Genomic DNA, 22,434 nt, shown 5'->3' on the forward strand with positions numbered 1-22,434 from the left:
ACGATCTAACGATGTGATCAAGCAACACATTCGGGTCAAAGGACTAAGAGATAGACTCTCCTGAACAAATAAGCACAAACCAAATAGCTGATTTGCAGTCTTACTGGATACCAATATGATGCAGGTAGTTCAATTCTCTTGGTTTAATGTTTCATTGTACTACTTTCCTTCACAGTTTCGAATACGTTCTATTTCAGTCCAAATCCCAAAGCTAGCTTCATCCACTGCGCATTTCTGCATTCCATGAATTTTCAACGAACTAATTTCTCTTAGTGAAGAACCGATGAAATTATCATACAATATCGTTTCCGTGATCATGATTTATATGTGCCCTCAGCTGTCAGTTCATATGTATTGACTATGTCATATCATTAGGTACAATCGAATTATCGGAAATTTTAAACGTATAATGATACAACAGTTACTTAATAAAACTCAAAACATGCAACCCAAAATGTTCAGGAATAATATGAATTATTAAAATACATATATAATCCCAGTTAACAGACTTTTCCGTTGGTATTCGAATCCAGGTGTCGAAGACGCATATTTATGTTTATTCTATGTAATTCAAGGGAGCATAGATGGTACACGTAACATACTTAGTCTTTATTAAGCACGGAATATTTTCTAAATTGCCAAGCTAAAGAACACGACAACAACAGCAATTAAGTAACAAGTGGGATGATGTTGATGTTGTTATCCGTTCCTTTAGATTGCATTGTATTTTATCCTATTCATAGTCATTTATTATGCACGGATTAGACCTTGTAACAATATTTTTTTTTGTTTCTGGGTAGTAAGTGTTTTTTCCTATATGCTTAAGCCTCAAAAGTATAGAAATTGGCTATTTTCCCCCACAAACTTTGCTTCCTAGGCCAGGACTTTGCTATTTTGAAATTTGCCTATTGTCCAGAACATTCCAGACAGATTCAGTGCTGAGAAAACTTGGAGTAACTTCTAGAACTTTCGATAAATTTCCAGTGATATAAATAGCAGTATAAATACCGATTCCTTACGCCCACCAGTTCAGTTTAGTTCCAGCTGCCTAAGTGGATACATATCTGCATTTTTCTGAGATGGCATAAAGAGGCTGTAAGCATCCGTCAGTCGCAATTGATATGTCTGCCGTCAATTTATCAAGACAAGAGCAAGAAAGTACTCCCATGGTGGACCCTACCTAATGTCGGACTGGCAAGATTGCACCTGTAAGCACGTAGCCGGACCTTCCCTCATCCAACGCCCTGGTGTCACACAGCCCTGACCTCCCCGTACCCACTCCTATGGAGAGAGAACAGCCGTCGTTGGAAGAGAGCAGCATGTCAGGGAGCAAGGAAGTCGTTGAAGATCCTGATGACAATTTCAGAGGTGGAGCTGAGGAGAGAAACCCATACTACCCCAACCATAAAGATCTCAATACCAGATCAGAGATCTTGGTCTCACCAACTCTAATGCTGACCTTTTAACTTCTTGTTCAAACAGTAGAACTTGTTGGAATGTGAGCAAGTCGATGATCAGAGGCTGCGTCACCAAGCTTTTTCAAAATTCTTCACCTGTCCAGATGGGCTCTATTTCTGTCATAATGTAACCAGACCAGTCTGTTCGAGGCAATCGTAATCGTCTGTAACCAGGATGAGTGGCACCTCTTCCATGACAGCTCATCCAGGAGCCTCAAAGCTGCGCTGCTCTATAATGGGAACAAGTACCCGTCTCTTCCCCTGGCTCACTCTGTGCACCTCAGAGAGGATTACAAAATCATCATTATCTAGCTGGATGCCTTGAAGTATGATGTGTACGGTTGGAAAGACATATGTGACTTCAAAATGGTTGCATTACTGATGGGTCTCCAAGGCGGTTTTACCAAGTTTCCCTGCTATCTTTGCTTTTTGGGACAACAGGGACACCAAGGCGCATTACTACATGCGTGACTGGCCACAGTGGGGAGCAACAACGTCAAATGGGTGCCATTGGTGGACCCCCTGAAGGTTCTGATGTCACTACTGCACATGAAATTGTGCCTTATCAAACAAATAGTCAGAGTTCTAGATCAGGGGTCGGCAGCCTTCAAGTACCTTCAAAACTTCTTCCCTAAGCTGTCTGAGGAAAAGGTCAAAGCCGGTGTCTTCGTCGGACTACAGATAAGGAAAATCCTAGAGTGCAATGAATTCCCCAAGAAGCTCACTAGTAAGGAGAAACGGCTCGGAACAGATATGTCTCAGTGGTTCGGGGCTTCCTGGGCAATCACAAGGCCGAAAACAATATGGTGTTGGCTGAGACTGATGGTGAAGAACTACGGCACAATGGGCTGCAAGATCTCTCTCAAAGTCCATATCCTTGATGCTTATCTTTAAAAATTCAACGAGAATATGGGATCGAGCTCGAAGGAGCAAGGCGAGAGCTTCCACACGAATATACTGACTTTGAACGCTGCTACCAAGGACAGTATAACGAGAAGATGATGAGAGACATTTTGAGGTTGACTATATTTAGGGGCTGATTCGTGAAAGTAATTTACAGCTTAATCGTACATCTAGAAATACTACTCACTCCTCAAACTTTTTTGGTCATTTCGAAAAGATACAAATTCGCACGTTTTCTCATTGGAAATAAGTAAATTTCCAAATGTCATTGTTCTGGTCTCAAAAGCGAACTTTGTGGGGAATAATAGCCATCTTTGGTACATTTTAATCATAAGCAATTACGAAATAACTGTTACTACCCAGAACAATAATAGTGTTACGTAGTGTTATTTGATATAAATTGTATGCTTAATTTTTGTCCATGGTTGTAATCTTAAACAAACACATGTCGTAAAGGACATTGGGAGCTTGTTTGGAATCTGAATTTGTTAACACAATGTAGAGATACGTGCAAAATGTCCTTAAAATTTAAAGGTGATAGGAAACTTAGGTTAGTACCCCTTTTTCAGGGACAAGTGTCGATAAAATCTTTTCTTACTTTGTTATTACCAGTTATACTACTGGCAAAGCTTGTGAAGTCTACACTTCGCTGTAGTTGAGGGCTGAGTATAATGTTTTTAGGGATATGTCTTGAAGTGTTATGAATGGGTACCTAAGGCAAATGGAAAAAAGTTCAAAAACTGAAGAAAATAAAGTGGAAAAAACAAAACGAATTTGGAAGGGAAAGAGAACATCCATTTGCTAGACAGTGCTGAGTCGAGAAGGTTGATAACGTTTTCGATAACATCCAGCAGCTCATATTAAAAGTTCAAGAATTATACCCATAGCGTATACAAGACATATCTTGACGAAGAAAGATGGAACCTTTGGAAAATGCTGCACGGGCAACCGATGATTATTATGTGGCTCACAAAGTTGAATTTATCAAATGGTCTCCCTCTCGCTGATATTTATGTAAACAATATCATCTCAGTCAAAAAGAAGTACTTCCACAGCCGGCACAACTTCTAGAAAAAAAATATTTGATAAAACTGATCAGAACTGCTTATTCCTTTCTACCTACATTTATTGCGAAACGAAAAGACAGGTCATTTCCGATTGTTTCAGACTAACAAGTAAGCAACATAAATCCTTATCTTCCTGTGAGCACTTATTGTGAAATCGGCATGTCATTTGTAATTGCTATAGGGTGAAAATTAAGCAAAGGAATAACATACGGCTATTCAAACATATCTTATTTCAAAGAGGTTAAGATCACGGTCTTATATTGAAAGCAATACATTTGCTGTGTTAAACAAACTCAAGTCTGATTCTATGTTGGAGATATATGAACGATTCATGTCAAAGGTTCCATATCACTTACTGGATATTTTGCCAAACATATCCCTATTAAAATATTAAGAGACACAGACCTGGTGGCTTTTACAAATCTGTTCAGTCTGACCAAGGGTCAAATTTTTTGTCTGAAAATTTCCATTAATTTATTTTTGAATTAGGCATGCAACATTTTCATGTTTCTGCCTATCCCCCTTAAAGTCAAAGAGCTTTTGATCTATTTAATCAAAAATTGATGTACCTGATTCATTAATATTGCTTTGATAAAGGAACGAATTGAGACGATGGTGTTCATTTGCTCTTTATATATATATATATATATATTGATATACCAGTTCACTATTAAATCAATTAATATTGTCTCTAGTTAAACAATATCCAAATTTCAAAACTTGTAATCAATCTGGACGAGAAACTTGCATATTTACAACCAACTATTATGTGAACACTTGTTTTCTTTTGTTCCAACACTATCAAATATAATTTGTCATGTTTTTAGATTCTGAATTCCAGCGTTTGAACAACGTGTTAATATATGGCCTAAATAACAAAGATGTCATTATCTGCAATGATACCTTTAAGCTAACTTGTAAACCATTCTTAATTTATTCGATCGACATAGTGACGCACATTTGATGGATAATTTAGGTACAATTGAGTTTTGCCGTGCTGGTGTCACATTTTAGGACAGGTTGTGGGACACGGTCATGTTATTTCTGTAGAAGTTAAGGCCAAGCATATCAGTGAATACCTTTGCATATTAGTAAAAAGTAACTGCTGTAATTGTTGATAAGGCTGGATATTATCGGTAATTTTGTTCAACTATCTCGATAATGGCCTATCCACTGACAAACGTTTGAGTAAGATGTCCAAGTTTCATTGGTCTGACGTGTGTCAAGAATAATTTGACAAATTAAAGGGCATAATTAACAGTACCTAAGTTCTTTGCGCTCAAATTTAAATTACTTATTTAATCGCTCTTAATGCATATGATGTATGTGTAGCTTGAGTATTGCTTAAGGAAAAATAGATATGTGTGGATCATCCAGTGTGCAATATTTATAAATTCTAAAGAATCACAAGGAAAGGTATTCCACAATCTAGAAGGAATGTTTTACTAGATATTGGCTTTGCAACATTTGGAAGTGTTTATGATGTCAGCTCCATCTAAGATTTCTGTATTCGGTGATAACAACCATTTACTTTCATTTAAAAAAATGTAAAACAGAAACAAAATATTGTTGTGATGGATTTTGATGCTGAGAAAATACAATACTGACAAAGAAAAGATAATGTGCTTGCAGGTAAACTCTCAGTTGTATTCAATTATTATAATGCTTTATTTTGTGATAATTAAGCTGACTATCGTTCATAACGTATCATCCCATGTAATTTTGATCATCAACATACCATATGGTTATGTGATCGATGTATAAAAGACACGTTTATTACATAAATTTTTCTTTTTTCTTTATGAGCAGATGTGTTATGCATATTGATTTTAAACAGTGTGGCTAAGTTTTGTCCATGAATATTTTATGTATACATAATTTGTATTGTTTGTTGGCTATTCTCAATATTTAGATGTAATGTTATTTGTACCTGTATCTTGTAAGTGATCTTTGTCTAAAATCAAGTTAATGGTGTTCCTGACTAGTTACGTTCAATCTGTAAACAGCATATTACATGGCTAATATTTCTCTGTGATTAATAATTAAATATTCGGATCATTATGAATAGATGTAAACATGTGTACTTCTATCTGAGTGTAGGACATCAGTTTTCCAGTTGGAAATTCCTAAACTTGGTGACGACTTGGAATGTTTTAGAGGGAAAACTGAACTACATTCTCGCTCTATTATTGTGTCATAGCTTTTTATATAAATACTATTTACTTAACGCTTTATTCATTCTTGCCTCAAAAACAGAATTAGATGTTTTGTTGTGTTAATTTTGTATTTGGGTTGATTTAGTTATTCTAATTATTATTCATTGGGATTACTATGTGCTCAATATTTTCGTGGGCTAAACGTTAATTAGTAGTGAATTCATTAAAGAACATTAAAGAGTATATTACTGTGATACATCAAAAGACTGTTGGTATATAATTTACAATACGGTAAGTTTTTTTTTCCATTTTCACATTGTATTATAGGGAAATAAATTATTTGTTGAATTTTACAAAACTTGTTTGTTTCGCACTTGTCTATTACTTCATTTAAGACTATGGAGTCCAAGCATTGTAAGTTGTTTACAGCATGTTTTTGTAGCAAGAGTTCAATGTCAGCCTTGTTTCTGGTAAGGCCATGATTTTCCGTTGGAAATCTTCACATTAATTTACGTTATCATAAACGTGAACATGTATATACAGATATATATGGTAATTAAATATTCCATTCCTGTTCTATATCAATATGTTTGAATGCATGACAAACATTTGCAATTGTGTTGCTGATATCAGATACAATTCGAAAAGGACTATTTATTTTAAAAAAATTATAGGAATTGCTAATATGCTAATAGGCTTTTGTATTTACACACACTACTTTTCAATTATTGTAAACTCATTAAAAGAGACTAGACTGCATCACAGTGTTACATCAGGACAGTCAAGTCTATTGTGATTCATACGGAACATTATATAGTTTTGTGTTTGTGATAGGACACTTAGAATTATTTGGGATGTAATCTACAATACCATAAATATCTCTTAAATTTTCAGTTTGTAAAGAAAAATTAATTGCATTTTCAATTTACTTAAATTGTTGATTGCACTTCTTTCTGTTATTTAATTTACTACTGCAACATATTGATTCATTTCATTTTGCAGCACTTACTGAAGTCAGTCCAACACAACATTTCCGTGAGTACAATATTCCGTAACTGCATTTACTCAAAACTGTCCTGATATTTACTTTCACGCATGCATAGATGTAGACAAATTGTTGTACATCCATATATTGCTGGCATTAAAGTAATATGGATATAAGACCATAGGAAGTATATTCAAGTTGTGTAGGTAAGGATCACCGAGCTAGTTTTATAGCTATGAAAATCAATATAATATGACCCTGTGAATTTACATGGAATTCAAGAATGTTTTGGATTGCTTCGCTTGTTTTTATAATATTCAGAGTTTATAAATACTGTACAGAGATACTTAATTGATATCATTCTAATATCTTACCTTGCTTAAAATAGATCTACAGCAATTGACTCACCGATGAAGCCAGTACGTGTGTACCGAACTAAAATAAAAAGACAGGCCTAAATATGTTCTTAATTTCGCAGGTTTACATGGCTCAAATAAATCATTAATTTAGTAAATTAATTTACAAAATGCCTTCTAATCATGCATAGTGACAGATTTTAATGCCTAAACAGAATTCAAGTTTGAAAAGCACCCTCGTCTCGGTCAAGGTCGTAATAAAAGTAAGTCTCATACCGAGCGTGAGCTAGAGATTTTATGTTAGCTAATTACAGAGAACATTACATTTGTAATTTCACTCGTGCCTGGCTTAAAATTCAGTTTAAAGACGAAGCTCTGAGTTTTATGAGCTCCATTCCAGTTTATACATCATACATTGCTAGCAAAACTATAAAACTTTGAATATAGGGAAAAACTCAGTTAATCAGTATGACTCTTTACTGAAATTATTTTAAATATAAAACATCTAGGTAAATAAGGCATGTTTATAGTTTCATTGATGTCCCAATCTTGCTTTTAATTATGGAGTACAAATATTTTGGACTGAAATCTTAATATTTAATGAATCGAGATGTACAAGCGAATAAACTCTGGGTACTTAAACCTACTTTTAATAAACTCACGTGAATTTGGGTATATTATGTTATTGTTTCCGTCTGTTCGTTCGTCCATTCATATTTGCTTGTCCATAAATGTGTAAGCATTTCGAGATATTTTGCCGTAACTCTGCCCAAGTATACTATCATATTACGACTAGACTGTTTGCCATGATCTGCCTCATAGAAATATGTCATCTCAGTGTCAAATGTAATTCTGTGATATCTATTGTTGTCTGATGTATATCTTTTGATCCAAGAAATACATTTGTGTGAAATGCTGGCCGTTATGTATATATTGTAAAAGATGGTGTGTTGTATACGTACCAATACCACTTCCACGATCTCTAGATGAAGGTGTAGCACGAGAAAATGTAACTTTGACTTGCATCGTTGTCCTAAGTATAATTTGTGAACCAATGATTATATTTTAATGAAACTTCAATCGGTTTTGTAACGATTAGATCGTGAGAAAGATATTTTAAAAAATCAGTTATATTGACCTATGTAAAGGCAAAAACCAAATTAATAATTATACTTTAACTGTTGCCTTTTACATATTCTGACATAGCTCTGTCACTTTTATTTATATGCATAATCCCTACTTCAAGGTCAAGAGTAGATCAAGTCTATCACCATTTTCTTTCTCATGGCTGACACATTGTGTTGAAACTTTTACCCAGGTCCGCAGCTTATCACACGAGTCCACAGCTTATCACACGAGTCCACAGCTTATCACACGAGTCAAGCTTCTGGCTCAGAGGTCAGGGTCATCAGTAGGCGGAGGTCGCGATACTGATATTCAATTGGGCACTATCAAATATAAATTTTCATGAGCAATGTTCCAATTGTTTGTTTTAAGTCAAAGTGGGACAAATAATATTTCGAAACTGCTAATAATTGTATTCAAGCCATTTATTTATTTTGCATATTGAGTACGATAAAAATTACAATTTTCCCTGAATATGTAAATTTATTGAATTTGTGACCATTTAAAGCATTTGATTGCAATGTATGATCTGCGGTATCTTCTAATAAATGAAATGCAATTGTTGAGATGGATTAGAAAAAGTAACTTTCAGAATTGTTTCGTAAGAAAACATTTATGATAACGATTCAAAAAATTGGACTATACATACAATATACTTGCGTGATTTATATACATTGAAAATGATTTTGTTATTTCAGCATTAGATGGACTTGATGCCCAGCAATTATGTATGTATTGTTTCATTTGTTTTATAATGAACCATTCAAACCTTCAGAAATATTGCTATTTATGACCAAGAGTTCATTTATGCACATAGAAATGAGTCAAAATGATTAAAATCTTCATTTTAATCAAAGGAAACCAATTATTGAATCAGTTACGTTAAGGTAGTTTCAATTGCTTCAAATATAGAAGTAGGAAAACAGTATACCAGTAGTGAAATGTTATTTTTCTTTTCTTTACATTGTATTTTCTCCAACAATGTAGTTTTCATATATGTGTATAGGAATCTATATAACTGATATAGTTTTACATCATCTGTTTTAAATATTTTGTGATTGGATTACTGCTTTGGGGAGATAATGTGATTTTAGAAACCATTAACTTGTGCATCAAATTAGAAAATGATACGAGATCAATAAATTTATCATTTCAGCAAAACTACACCAACTTACGGCTAGTTACAGCGCATGTGCCGGTTGTTTCCTCAACGATACAAATAACCTGAATAATTGCACTGCCAAAATGATAATCTGTGAAGCGGGCTCTGTGAGTTTTGACAAGTGCACACACACACACACACACATTAGCACCCATTTACTTCATTCAAAGCAAAGTAAAGAACGCGTGCCTGTTGTAGCGACACCTGTCTCATACTTTCAAGTGCCGCTGCCCTAACGCATTAGGCCATTCGCCCATGTCTCAAAAACTGATAGAACAGGGGTCAAAGATTAGGAGTCAGGTGCACGAAAACAAACTCGCCATGCACTCTTTACTCAAGCCAGATAGAACAAGGCTGAAGCCTATGACTTGATATGCACAAAAACCCATTCCTTAGTCAATACTCTCCGAAACCTGATGCAACAGTTTCGAAGCTACGGGTTCCATGTGCACGAGAACCCACCCTTTAATCATATCGCGCACTGGATACAAGCATAGGACTCGAAAAACACGAGAAATCACAAGCGTTGCAATCATTCGCGAATATAGATTCAAGAAGGTCGAAACTAAGAAACGTGAGGTGCACAAGTGCTTGTTTCCTAGACAAACGCATATTTACGACGCTGGTACATGAAATCGTAATTATAGGTGCCGCTTAAAATGACACGGGTTTGATTCCTGTTTGGAACCCCTGATAATGTTATAACTTTTATCATTATAGGTGTGTTATTCTATATAAAATATTTTTTTGTTATACCAATGTCTCCAAATTACGATTATGAATCGCGAATAAGAGGCTTCCTCTTTGTTTGGTTTATATGTTTGAATTTGTAATTATAACTTAAGCGTAAATCGTGCAGTTTGAATAGTCCATAATTTGTGCAGAGCAGAGTGCTAAATTCACCTTTCCTCGCAGAATTAGTTTTGATAAAAGCTTAAAATTGGTCATACCTGTCTAGATTCTTTGATTATATCCATCTTACTTCACGTAAGAGGGTGGTGGTAGCTAAAATAATCTCGGATTCATTATGTATGGGTCGCGAGTTTGATAGGCCGGCCAGTTCGCTTAAGCTGTCTCGGTGTGAATTTTGGAAAGGCAATAAGATGTTTAAGGTATATATTTCACAATCGTGTCTCCAAACTTTCAACTGGCAGATTAGATTGTTAAGTTGAGAAAGAGAACAAGCTTGGGTAAAATTCACTTGGTACGTTCGATTTCTTTCATGTACTCGATTCCAACTTTGGTTCATTAAAAGGACACGCCACGGTGAACTAAACGCTGCCTATGGTAGTTGGTTTGTAAACAGTACTTTATCTTCCAGTATCAAGTGAATTTCAGACCTTCCAAACCCTTGGAGGTCGCAAAACGCACAAGGATGATAGAAGGGCCTTACATATATAATTTTCATTTCCACTGATTACATGTGGAAAAAGAAAGCATTTGTTTTGCAGTGACACGTCTAATTGCAGGTGTGCATAACAGCATCACATCAAGGCAGCGATCAGTGTCCAGTACTTCCGTTCAGCGCCTGCTGTAGTCATTCTGGATCAAGTCGGAAATGTCGGAACGTATGTTATATTGCTTAGCTATTCTTCTGTAGATGTAAAAGCATTCAGCTTAGAAATTATCACCTAATTTTTCGATGAAATTCCCTAGTTACCATGTTACTAAAATTGCAAAGCTAGTCTGTATATCTGTAGTGTTCATTTAATAGAGACACGGATAACGGATGTTAAGGTGTTAGGAATCTAAGCATACATGACATAATTTGTCTTAATGTTCTGTCATATATGCCAAGCAGATCCTCAGATTTTAAAAATAATTTGCTTTTAATCAATTTGTGACCGCACATTCACGAGCTTGTTTTAACGCTTGCTACGCTATTCTTGCTTCTGCGCCTTATCAGTCCGCTTTTCCAAGACGAAGATCGGTATTTTATGCCACATGCCTCAAAACATTACCGAAACACCCAATACACAAAAGTTTTTCTTTCTATATGAAATGACTAAACACTGATACGTGACAATATCCCGATAATTCCTTATGATAAGAAGTCTGAAAGGGTCAATTTTACGAAAGTGTTCCATGTTATAATATTGTCTCGTGTACATTATGAAATCTCGCCCTGGCAAGTGGATAATTACATAGTTTAATAAATATCTTCCGTGCACCAACTGCCTATCATCACAAAAAGTTATATTAAAATGTTGTAAAGCTAAAAACGTAGACGTAAATACACAATAACAAACAACCAAGATTCATTACAATACCATCAATGCATATTTGATTTAAAGTATCATCATATTAGTTCGCAGGATCACGTGGTCTAGTGTGCAGTAAGTAAACATTAGATATATGCAAAATCGGATCGACATTGAGATATCTGCATACATATCTACACCTATACATGCCACAGCATGTAGGTAGATAGATAGATACATATATACATACATACATAGATTTACACGAGACAGAAAAAGGGAAAGTCGAGAGTAGTTTAGGCATATGAGTGAAAAATCTTTTTGAAATTTCAGAATCAAGTTGGCGTACATCCTAACTTGCCAAATATCAAGTCGTGTCAGCAAATTCATTACGTGATCACAACCTGTACTGGATTCCTCTGCAACCTAGAAGGTCTGCAAATCTATCTCTGTTTTACACCTTACACGCCTTCACATATGCTAGTTACATAATGACAATCATTTTAACGACATAATAGTATTGGCTAGTAGCCACAATCAAGACAAATAGGAGAAAATAGCGAGATATAATAAAACGTAATAGCACTGCTTCTTTCATAACATGATTACAGTAGATGTTATACAATCACAATACTTATATATAATTGGACATCTAGATAGATAGAATTGGACAGATAGATAGTTATATAGAATTGGACAAGTGGAGGGATAATTCAGATATATATTTGGTCGGGTTTTGGAAAATATAAGAGTACCATAGATAAGGTAAAGACAGATACATACATACATACATACATACATACATACATACACAGATGCATAGATATGTAGATATATAATGAGATAGATAGATACGTAGATAGATTGATAGATAGAAAGAGAGCGAGATAAATAAATTGATCAATATATAGATAGATAGATCGATAGATAGATGGATGGATGGATGGATGGACTGACTGACGGACGGACGGATTGTGTAGATGGTTGGATGGTTGGACCGACAAAAAAATATTCAGACTTACAGACAGATGCATGCATGCGTACATACATACATACATACATTCATACATACATGAATGCATGCATGCATGCACACATATACATACATAGATGCATACATACATACATACATACATACATAGGTAGATACATACATACATACATACATACATACATTTGAAAATAAAAAGGAAAAAGTCATAGATTAAGTAATCCTTGATTCCGAGCACCGATCAAAACAATGGTAACAAGAATTACAGCAGAGTGCATCTACTGCTTGTTGACCGAGCTCGAAAGAACTTTCATTCTGTTTTTTTAAGGCAGCACATGAAAGTCGCCGCAACAAAAACGGATGAAGTTATAATGATGCACACCAGCGAACCTCCATACCGAGTCTGGTTCTTATTCTTTCATTTGTTGATAAAATTTAAAGTTGTGACAACAGAAAACATTGTAGTTTCCATTCAATATCGTTATAGGCTAATGTGCGGAGACGGCCGTTAAAATGACTCGTGGGTCACAATAGACTTTCGGAAACGACATAATCTAACACAATATGATTTTTATCTTAATGTACTCACAGTACTTCAAAAGATCCAATTCAACCTTAAAATCAATACAATACAAAGCTGCAGAGACAACTTATTTAACAATACAAATGTATGACTCAAAATATATTTCCTACGTTTAATAAACAAAGTATTATTGTACGCAACGCAAAACCATTTCTTTTCGACAAACAAATAGCGCCCATGCCCCTCTGCAAAATATTTATATAAGCAGTGGGAGGGGAGACGGCAAAGGGCCAATCGACTCCGATATTAGCTGGTTTTGAAGCCCATCGATTACCTCACCAATTTTTAGCGTCTCTTTTTTCCTAGAAAAGAAGCGCTTACTTTGTTCATGCTCCAAACCCGATCCCTCTTAAGACAGCTTCTGTCTTAAGGCAAGCTTATTGAAGGTAAAGACCAGGAGAGAACCAAAGCTGGATCACCCACGCGTCGATCCACTATTTACTATCGTAATAAAATAGACTTAGCCGTCACACTCAGAAGAAACCGCCAGCACACACTTATTTTTGCTATGTTTACATGCACAAGGGGTCGCACAAACATTTTGATCAATGTCAGCTCTTTTGGTCAATATCGTTCTATAGTGTTTTTTTCAGCGTCTAGAACACTCGAATGATCTTTGGATGCTGCTAATATATAGGTAGATAGTTGGACCATAGAGCGTCGTGCATACAACGTTTAAGAGATGAGAGAAGTCACGTGCTTAAAGACATCACCCTGAACGGCGTTTGGGGGTGGAAAGTGGGACCACAGCCCCAGGCCCCCCTCTTGAGGGGCCACACGCGCTTCAGGCCTAAGGTCGTCCTTATGAGTTTGTCCAGCTATATTCTCCGCCAAATCGCGAAAGTTGATCTAGTCTAGACATACTCATTGTTTGCAGTAGCATACCAATGGAGATACTGATACTCTGGCCCCGCGCGGTCATGGTCGTCCCTACGCCCCGAGTACTACTAACGCCGCCTCTGGACACCACACAAGTAAAACCAGAGATACTAGGAGATCTGTACCATGGCCTAACAGAGAAAAGGCAAATTTATGTTAACTTTAACAATTCGCAGCGCTCGTGATTTTATCGCTATCACATCAGGAAATCGCTTCATTGCAGCTGTGCGTATCCAGCCAGCGCATGACAAATGAAGCGGCTATCTGGCTCAGAAGCTTGCAGGATGAGTTTCTTTTTATCCTCTGAAACAACTGCATGACAGAATAGCGCGTATTTTGCCGAACTCAAGACGGATTTCAGCTTTCAGTTGATTGTGTTTCTCAATCGCATCCAAAACTTATCGAAACACTACATGGGAGTCGTGACCACCTGACAAAGTTCTAGAGATGTGGTCTGAGATTTCATTTTTCATTATGCTTCCGTTAGGATTTCATTCTGCGTGTTGGCTTTTACCTGTAGGCATCGACTGATCAATTTACTTGTAAACAGAGCTAGTCCGCATATTAGAACTGCTCCCAGAAAACCCACAACAACTGGGGCAAGGCTACCCTGTAGGATTATTTTCAGAGACTGCATGCTACAGAGGCAATATCAGTGCATTCAAAAGCATTACCAGTCCTGTGGCACACTTTGTACAGAATAATCTTTGTCTCTCGCTCTTGCTCAAGCTTGTGTCGGAGTTAGATGATTTGTTATAGTCTCTAATTCGCATCAGACATTCCGACTGTGGTCATCTCTGGATAATCAGCAAACATTTTGAGTTCCAGTAGTGGGTAAAGACCATAAATCCATACTGGGTTATATACACAATTGCTTTCCAAATAAGCAAGTGCTTCTTCACATCAAAGGACTTTTTTCTTTCGTTTGTTTAGTTATGAGGTAGAAAGTAGTAATGTCTAAGGCGCTGATAATAATTGTACGAGAATTTAATGTTTTGATCACCTACCCACCCACCTCCGATAAAACTATCAGCTATAATCGGATTTAAGATCGAATGCGCCAGTGGATTTCGAATCTCCACTTCTGATGGTTTATGAGCATCTAATTGCGGGACAAAGTGTCAAACGTAGAATTCTACTTTTCTCAGAGATCTATCGTGTTGCACTTGTAATAAAAAAACGAGAAATGCATGTTCTCAACACAGCGAATGTGATTGCTACATTTTTGACAAGAAGTACAATATACGGCATGCACAAAAACTAAGCACAGAATTTCTGATTTTACCGCACGTAGAGTGGCGGCAGAAGAAAAGCTGATTTTTTACTGCGGACGGAAAAGACCTTGTATAGTCTTTGTAAACAAGAAAGTGTCATTCTAAACATATCGGAGAGAGAATAATCATTTATTTATGGTTTTACATCTCATCAAAGATCTCGGGCTTCTTGGTCGCTATTGTCACCTATTTCATATTGTTTGAAGCCGGCCGGAAATTTATCAGATGGATACGTACTTCAATGAGCATTTGTCTACGTGTCTGTTTGGTCTAGAAATATTTCTAAACCCGTTACTTCTGTATCTTCTATTCTGACGTTATTGCGACGCTTTAATTCTTTAAACTCCAAATAGTATCATTATAATCCCCACAATTCTACATACAATCACAGCGTTCAATACACTGGATCAGGATCGGAACGGACACAAATTTAATCCCTACAACCATCGACGAGAACGATCGAGATGAAAGACACCCGCCACTCAGTTATAATCGCGAGTAAATCAAATGCAATTGGCCACAGCCAGCAACTTCTTGTACGCTTTTGTATGGCTCTATCATTTCACCGACTACCCGTCTGGCATTCAAGGTTGGCGAAAATCAACCGGAATTTCATCAAAAGATTAGGTCGCTCGATCGTGAATAGGATGACAATCAATATCTGTGGCTGAGATAACGTCCATTGACGATTCAAGTGTATGTGACTCCAAAAGACACATCTAAAAGACAAAACTAAAGCTGCAGAGTATAACAACCTATCATGGAGATGTACGTCAGCTTTGCAGAACAGACGTAAAAGATGATAAAATCATAACTGACGCTTGCGGGAACAAATCTCACGTGCATTTTATTTTGAACTCCTCGAGTCATACATGTCTGTCAACCGTCAACCCTGGGCGACAGGATGGAGTATGAGTTCACCTAAGCGACCTCTCATAAATAATCAAGACCACTGGAGAAACATGTGTCTCATACTCCATCAATAGCTTCTTACTGGATTACGAAATGATACAGCCCAAGTTTGCGCGCATGATATGGCAACAATACCAGGAATGGCTGCTCATCATGTACGGTCGCTTGGTCTGACAGTGGCATGAAAGCAGAAAGCAATGCCGGTGGAAAGTTTTGACATCCAGAGGTCGCCATGGCAGGTCGGCGCGACTTTCCACTGCAGAGGAAGAATTGTCGAGAACGCAAGCGAGAGGTGTTGAAGGACGTATGACCAGTTTGCTTGTTCCACTACAAAGACCACAAGAGCTTCAGACAATGTGTGGACAAAACGAAACGGCTGATATCCAATTAAATGCATATACTGCTTCTACCAATAGACTAATTAACGGGCTAGATATAAGCTAGAAGACATCCAGCCTGCACAATCAGAAATGCCGCGCAACAATAACCAGCTTACCGTTAGTTTTGACAATCCTCACATCCTTGAGAAAACATGGCAATATATGGCATGCACTGGCATGGCATACACTCTATATTTGACATAGTATTTGTGTACTGCCGTAAAGATGGATATATAATAGACATGCATAACCATTTATTTCAGATTCCTCTGCTTTGTCAGATAAAACTCCAACGTGCAAATTACCACTAAGCAATTTGAAAAGATCCACCAATGAATCGTCGACATGCCCATAGAGATCATACCACAGTGACTAGGATCATTCAAAAGGGTCAACAGTGATGAAAAATATTTCGGATTATGGGCCCATTCATTGTTAACGATATATAAAATAAAATGTGACTCTCAGAACTGGTAACTTTCCCCTACCCCACCGCTCATGAAACTGAAGCGGTGACGATAATTGAAAGGTGTTTTGACCAGTGGTCAGCAAGAGATAATCATGTCGGAAGCAATAGACGCGATCCAATCTATCATCAAGTGGACCATGGTGGGATATTGGTTGTGAAATTATATTAGAATCGTGCGTCATGTTTACTGCCATGCAAAGACAATGCATTGCAATAGCAGTCTAATTATGTCTGAGCTCCACGTGGCCGCTGTAGACTATCAGCGATTCACTTATGGAAACGGCTCGCAAAAGGAGGATCAGAAGCACGCGCGTCTAGATGCACCTAAGGCTAGCATCGGTGCTAAACACTACTTTGGGGAGCAGGTCACTGTTTGTAAGTGGGAGGTATGGACAGGCATGAAATTGAATGACTCTACTACCAGAACGATGATGACCAAAACGCTAAGAAACTGCATGCGGCACTTGTATGTATGCACCGTTTCACCGTTTCACTGTTTCTGCCCACCCACACAGAGAACAAAACAAAATCTGGTATGTGATCTCAAGAAACATCCATTCCTTGGACATGCACATGTCATAGCCTTCAATTGGCTCTGACATTACTATAATTCGTCCTTTGAGTCAATTACCTGCACTCTTACGACAATCGAGCACTGCCACTTTATACATCAATATAATATCATTAGGTCTAAAGAACATAGATACAGTCTATTCTATGACTCAACTGATGTCGCCTTGAAAGCCGAGACAGATAGCACCAACGAAAGTTTAAATATAGCGCCTCAAGTGGAAAAATGTCAAGACCCGATTAAGGTAGAGGCTGGATAAATGTCGACGTAGATGTGGGAACAAAACAATGAGGAGATCCCGGCTATAATACGCATTGTTTAGGAACACACGAAAAATCAGGAGGAATGCGTGTTATCGACCGCTGAAGTTTCATTTTTGGAATAATAAGCCAAAAAGAAAGTCGATCTGAATGACCTGGTTATCGGGTTGCACTTTCTGAAAAAATTGTTGAGATATCAAATGGGAGAGCATCACTCCCGGACACAAAATAAAGCCTGTGGTTCTGAAAAGTGGGTCTATGAGCACACAAATATGGAGCATGCCCAAATATGCCTTGTAGGTCTCACACATCTTAGCAGATGCTTCCACAGAGTACTTTCTCGCTTTTGTCATGATAAATTGGCCACAGACATAGCAAAATACGTCTGCCGGATGCTTGCAGCCTTTTGGCGCCATCTCAGAGAAATGCAGATATGTATCCACATAGGCAGCTGGAACTAAACTGAAATGGTGGACTTAAGGCCCCTGTATTTATATTACTATTTATATTACTGGAACGTTCAAGAAATTTCTAGAAGTTATGCCAAGTTTACCCAGCACTGAATCTATCTGGAATGTTCTAGAAAATAGGTAAATTTAAAAATATCATTGTCCTGGTCACGAAAGCAGCGTTTCTGGGGAATAATAGCCATTGTCTCTATATTTGGAGGTATAAGCAATTAGGAAATAACACTTGCTACCCAGGAACAAAAAAAAAAAAATGTTACACGGTGTTCTTATTGAGGTTTTCACAGGCTGTTCCACAGTCAATTATATTGACCGCTATAACGGACTGAGAAATGGCATTAAACTTTAAACATCAACAATTTGTACAAGACAGTAAACAAATGTGTTAATGGAATATTTATTTTGTTGCACAAAACTATACGCAATATTTTCTTTACACACACACACATACATACACAAACACACACACACATATATTATATGCTCCTTTTTTATCCGTTAACTTTACAGTGTTAGAATCGGGCAATATTTTACGATCTTGAACTCGCGTTCAATTCATTTTGCATTCACGTGCATAAAGGAACTACTTTCTATTGTAAACAAAATATGGACGCAGACGCCATCACTTTTGATTTGTAAACAAACCATGTACACTCGCGTAATGTGCCCTTTACGTTTTGGTTCATTAAATTTTTTTCTGAATGAACTAAAGTAGATGTTTCGTGGACGGCCACATACCATCTACTTTAGCACATTCCGTGTTAACATTTTTGAAACAATGTTTCAGATTTAGCTATAGATGCCGGACAGGGGCCTTACAAATAGCATGCATGTGACGGAATAAACTCTCTTCTTTAGCTGGTAATAAGAATGGCAAAAAATATACTTACAGTTTTACATCCTGAATGTTCTCAAAATGTACTTACTTAGTTCTTCAAATTCAAATTACATGAGACATGTCATCGGTTCTCAATCTTTATTACACATTTCGAAATTGTACTCAAATTTCGAATATATTCTAAGGGCAATTACAGCTTCGTTAATGCACTGAAAATGAAATAAGCATTACATTGCATAGCGTCTTTATGATAACTGTAATTGAAAGACTTCATATATTTCCCAAATTATGATTTCAAACATTCATCGACAGAAACAAAAACACATTTGCAGATGTCAACAAGTTTCTCCCTCGCTGCTTCAATCCGATATATTTCATGTGGAATTGTCACAAATAAATCCAGTCCATCATCACGAAATTTCGTAGAATCGACAAAAATACCAAAATATATTCATTCCAAACCAAATGGAAAAGTTGTTGCAATGCGCATTCATTCACACTATGACTCAGAATTTCAATTTTAAGTAGACACGACACGCCATTTTCTTCCAAACGTTATGTCTAGCCCGCGACTAAGTTCTAATTTATCCTTGCGGAGTTATGTGCGAATTAATAATGTTGTTGTTTGCAATGATGAATCTGCGGTGGTGTATTTAGTTTGGAATACGGTATACATTCAGTTACATTGTTTCTTGTAACGTATTTTTGTTTACATAATAAGCCTTGGGTATAATAAGAAAATTAACATATAAAAAAGGATACTGCATTTATATGGGAAAATATGAACTCGTTTTGTCGGATGATATACTGCACTCCCAAAGTCGTGCAGGATCTCCATCAAAAAAACTCGTTCATATTTACCCGTACAAATGCAGTAACACACACACACACACACACACACACACACATATATATATATATATATATATATATATATATATATATATATATATATATATATATATATATATATATATATATATATATGTATATAAAATTCATAACTCCGTGAGACAAAATGTTTGATCAATGCAATATCAGCAACCAGCCAGTATGAAGGAAGGCGACAAGCCCAACACTGAACTCAAAATTGATACTGTGGTGTTGGTTACTTCAATGGCTCGATTTCAATTTTATTTTTGTTTTGTAATTTATGTATTTTAAATCGTAGATAAATAAAAAAGAAAATTGATCATCGCCATGGACATTTTCATCTTAATTATTGTCGTCCTCATCATTCTGATAGTCTTCCCAACTTCCTTTTCTTGTACCTTACTCTTTTAGTCCTTGTGGATACAGAATTTAAACAAATCTCCGTGGCAAGCAGTCAGTAAAAATGCTACCTAATTGAACGTGAATAACATACATTTATGTCAACATTACGACAGATATCATATTTTTCTTACGTTATCAGGTATGCATTTCCATAGTGTAACATACAACTTATTATTTGTGATACTTATTTATCTGCTTGAAGGTATCTACTGATTTAAACCAAACTTATCATTTTAATATTTTCAGACCAACATAAGGCTCAAGACCTCTTCGCAGCAATAGCCCGAGCGAGTGTGTATTTCTTCAGTCAATTTTAAACATTGTAAAGATAACAAGCAACCCTAAATCGGCGTTGTTGCCTTATAATGAGGCATTGAATATTATCGTTTACGTATCTCAAAACGTGACACAAGCGAAATATCGATGGAAAGATAGATCGAGAAAACGAATGTACAGTTCGTACAAAGTACAAAATATTTATGAGACACGTTTATTTTACTATTTTTTCTTTCATTTCAATTGGAAAATGTGAGGTATACGCCCGTTGTATAAGCTTCGTGGAAACACAATGGAGATTTCCGATATACGTTCCCCTGATAGATGTTCAATTGACAAGAAATATATATGACATACCCATATATATATTAGTGTGCAGTTTCAGAATTCTAACACAGATAATGATTAAGATGTGCATGTATCTTCTCTAACATTTTTTGATAGTTGACCTAAATGAACCAAAACTGAGTGATTGTGCGTTTCGAGTTGGTGATTAGTATTAGGCATTTTAAGACAGCCTAAATGTCTAAATACGGATCAAATGTTACAGTATATAGTCAGCATACATGTTCTTCACAATTTAATTGGTATTCAATATTTATGTAAAATTAATATTGATCTTTATTTTTATTGAGAAGATAGTCAACCAATAGACTCGTGGAGTGACTGGTCAGTATGGTCACAGTGTTCAGCAACCTGTGGAAGTGGTAACCATGTCCGTATGAGACATTGCAATGAGGTCAATTCAACTACGCTAAAAAGTGACTGCCCTGGCTCGTCCATGGAAATGAGTAGTTGTACAAATGTACAGTCATGCCAAGGTGAGTTTTCGCCACATACAAATATACACAGAAACGGAGCAAACATGATACTGTCTAGATTTACCTTGATGTTGTCTAGCTTTATCTTGATTTTGTCTACCTTTATCTTGCTGCTGTCTAGCTATATCTTGCTCCTATCTAGCTTTATCGTCCTGCTCTCTAGCTTTATCGTCCTGCTGTCTAACTTTGTGTTGCTGCTGTATAGCTTTATCTTGCTGCTGTCTTGTATACATGATAACGTCTATCTTTATGTTGCTGCTGTCTAGCTTTAATCTGCTACTGTTTAGCTTTATGTTGCTGCTATCTAGCTTTATTTGGCTGCTGTCTAACTTTATCTTGCTGCTGTATAGCTTTATCGTGCTGCTGTCTTGTATGCATGATAGCGTCTATCTTTATGTTGCTACTGTCTAGCTTTAATCTGCTGCTGTTTAGGTTTATGTTGCTGCTATCTAGCTTCATATGGCTGTTGTCTAGCTTTATCTACCTTCTGTCTAGCTTTATCGTGCTATTGTCTAGCTTTCTCTTGCTGCTCTCTAGCTTTATCATGCTGCTGTCGATCTATATCTTGCTACTGTCTACTTTATCTTGCTGCTATTTTGCTTTATCTTGCTGCTGTCCAACTTTATCTTGCTGCTGTCTAGCTTTTTTAGCTGTTGTCTAGCTGTATTTCCCTGTTTTCTAGCGATATCCTGCTGCTGTTTAGTTTATCGTACTTCTGTCTAGCTCACGTGATACCGTCATGTTTTATCTCGCTGCTGTCACGCTTTATCTTACAAAACCAGGAGTACAGTATTAAGAAACGTAGAGGGGGTAGTGTAGCTTAATGTTCAATACACTGTAGGCTTTCAAAGAAGAATGCTCCACTCATGGAAGTTCAATAATTTCTGATTTACCATATACTCTCGGTAGACATATATTAGTCTCATCCTGACTTTTATCTGGAAAGCAACCCCCATCTACATCATTAGATTTGTGGGGTATGTTCTTAACATCCCTTTCTATAGACCTCACTAAGCCACCACCTTA

The 22,434-nt window shown here is 36.6% G+C and overlaps 2 protein-coding genes across 3 annotated transcripts in view; both read left to right on the plus strand.

Annotated features, from left to right (window-relative positions):
• The window catches only part of LOC149793050 (properdin-like), a 220,677-nt gene that overhangs the window by 139,084 nt on the left and 59,159 nt on the right, over positions 1-22,434 (plus strand). The gene's annotated exons all lie outside the window — the stretch shown is intronic.
• Positions 1-22,434, plus strand: part of LOC149793056 (uncharacterized) — a 37,332-nt gene that overhangs the window by 4,344 nt on the left and 10,554 nt on the right. For both annotated transcript variants that reach the window (XM_089966280.1, XM_089966279.1), the window contains exons 4-10: positions 6,586-6,618; positions 8,748-8,777; positions 9,206-9,318; positions 10,681-10,779; positions 11,746-11,845; positions 20,558-20,602; positions 21,226-21,408. In XM_089966280.1, the coding sequence (XP_089822406.1) occupies positions 6,586-6,618; positions 8,748-8,777; positions 9,206-9,318; positions 10,681-10,779; positions 11,746-11,845; positions 20,558-20,602; positions 21,226-21,408 (603 nt within the window). The remainder of the gene's footprint in view (positions 1-6,585; positions 6,619-8,747; positions 8,778-9,205; positions 9,319-10,680; positions 10,780-11,745; positions 11,846-20,557; positions 20,603-21,225; positions 21,409-22,434) is intronic.

The sequence above is a fragment of the Sinohyriopsis cumingii genome, chromosome 8, assembly GCF_028554795.1.
Source record: "Sinohyriopsis cumingii isolate HCF-2022 chromosome 8, ASM2855479v2, whole genome shotgun sequence".
NCBI classification, from domain to species: domain Eukaryota; kingdom Metazoa; phylum Mollusca; class Bivalvia; order Unionida; family Unionidae; genus Sinohyriopsis; species Sinohyriopsis cumingii.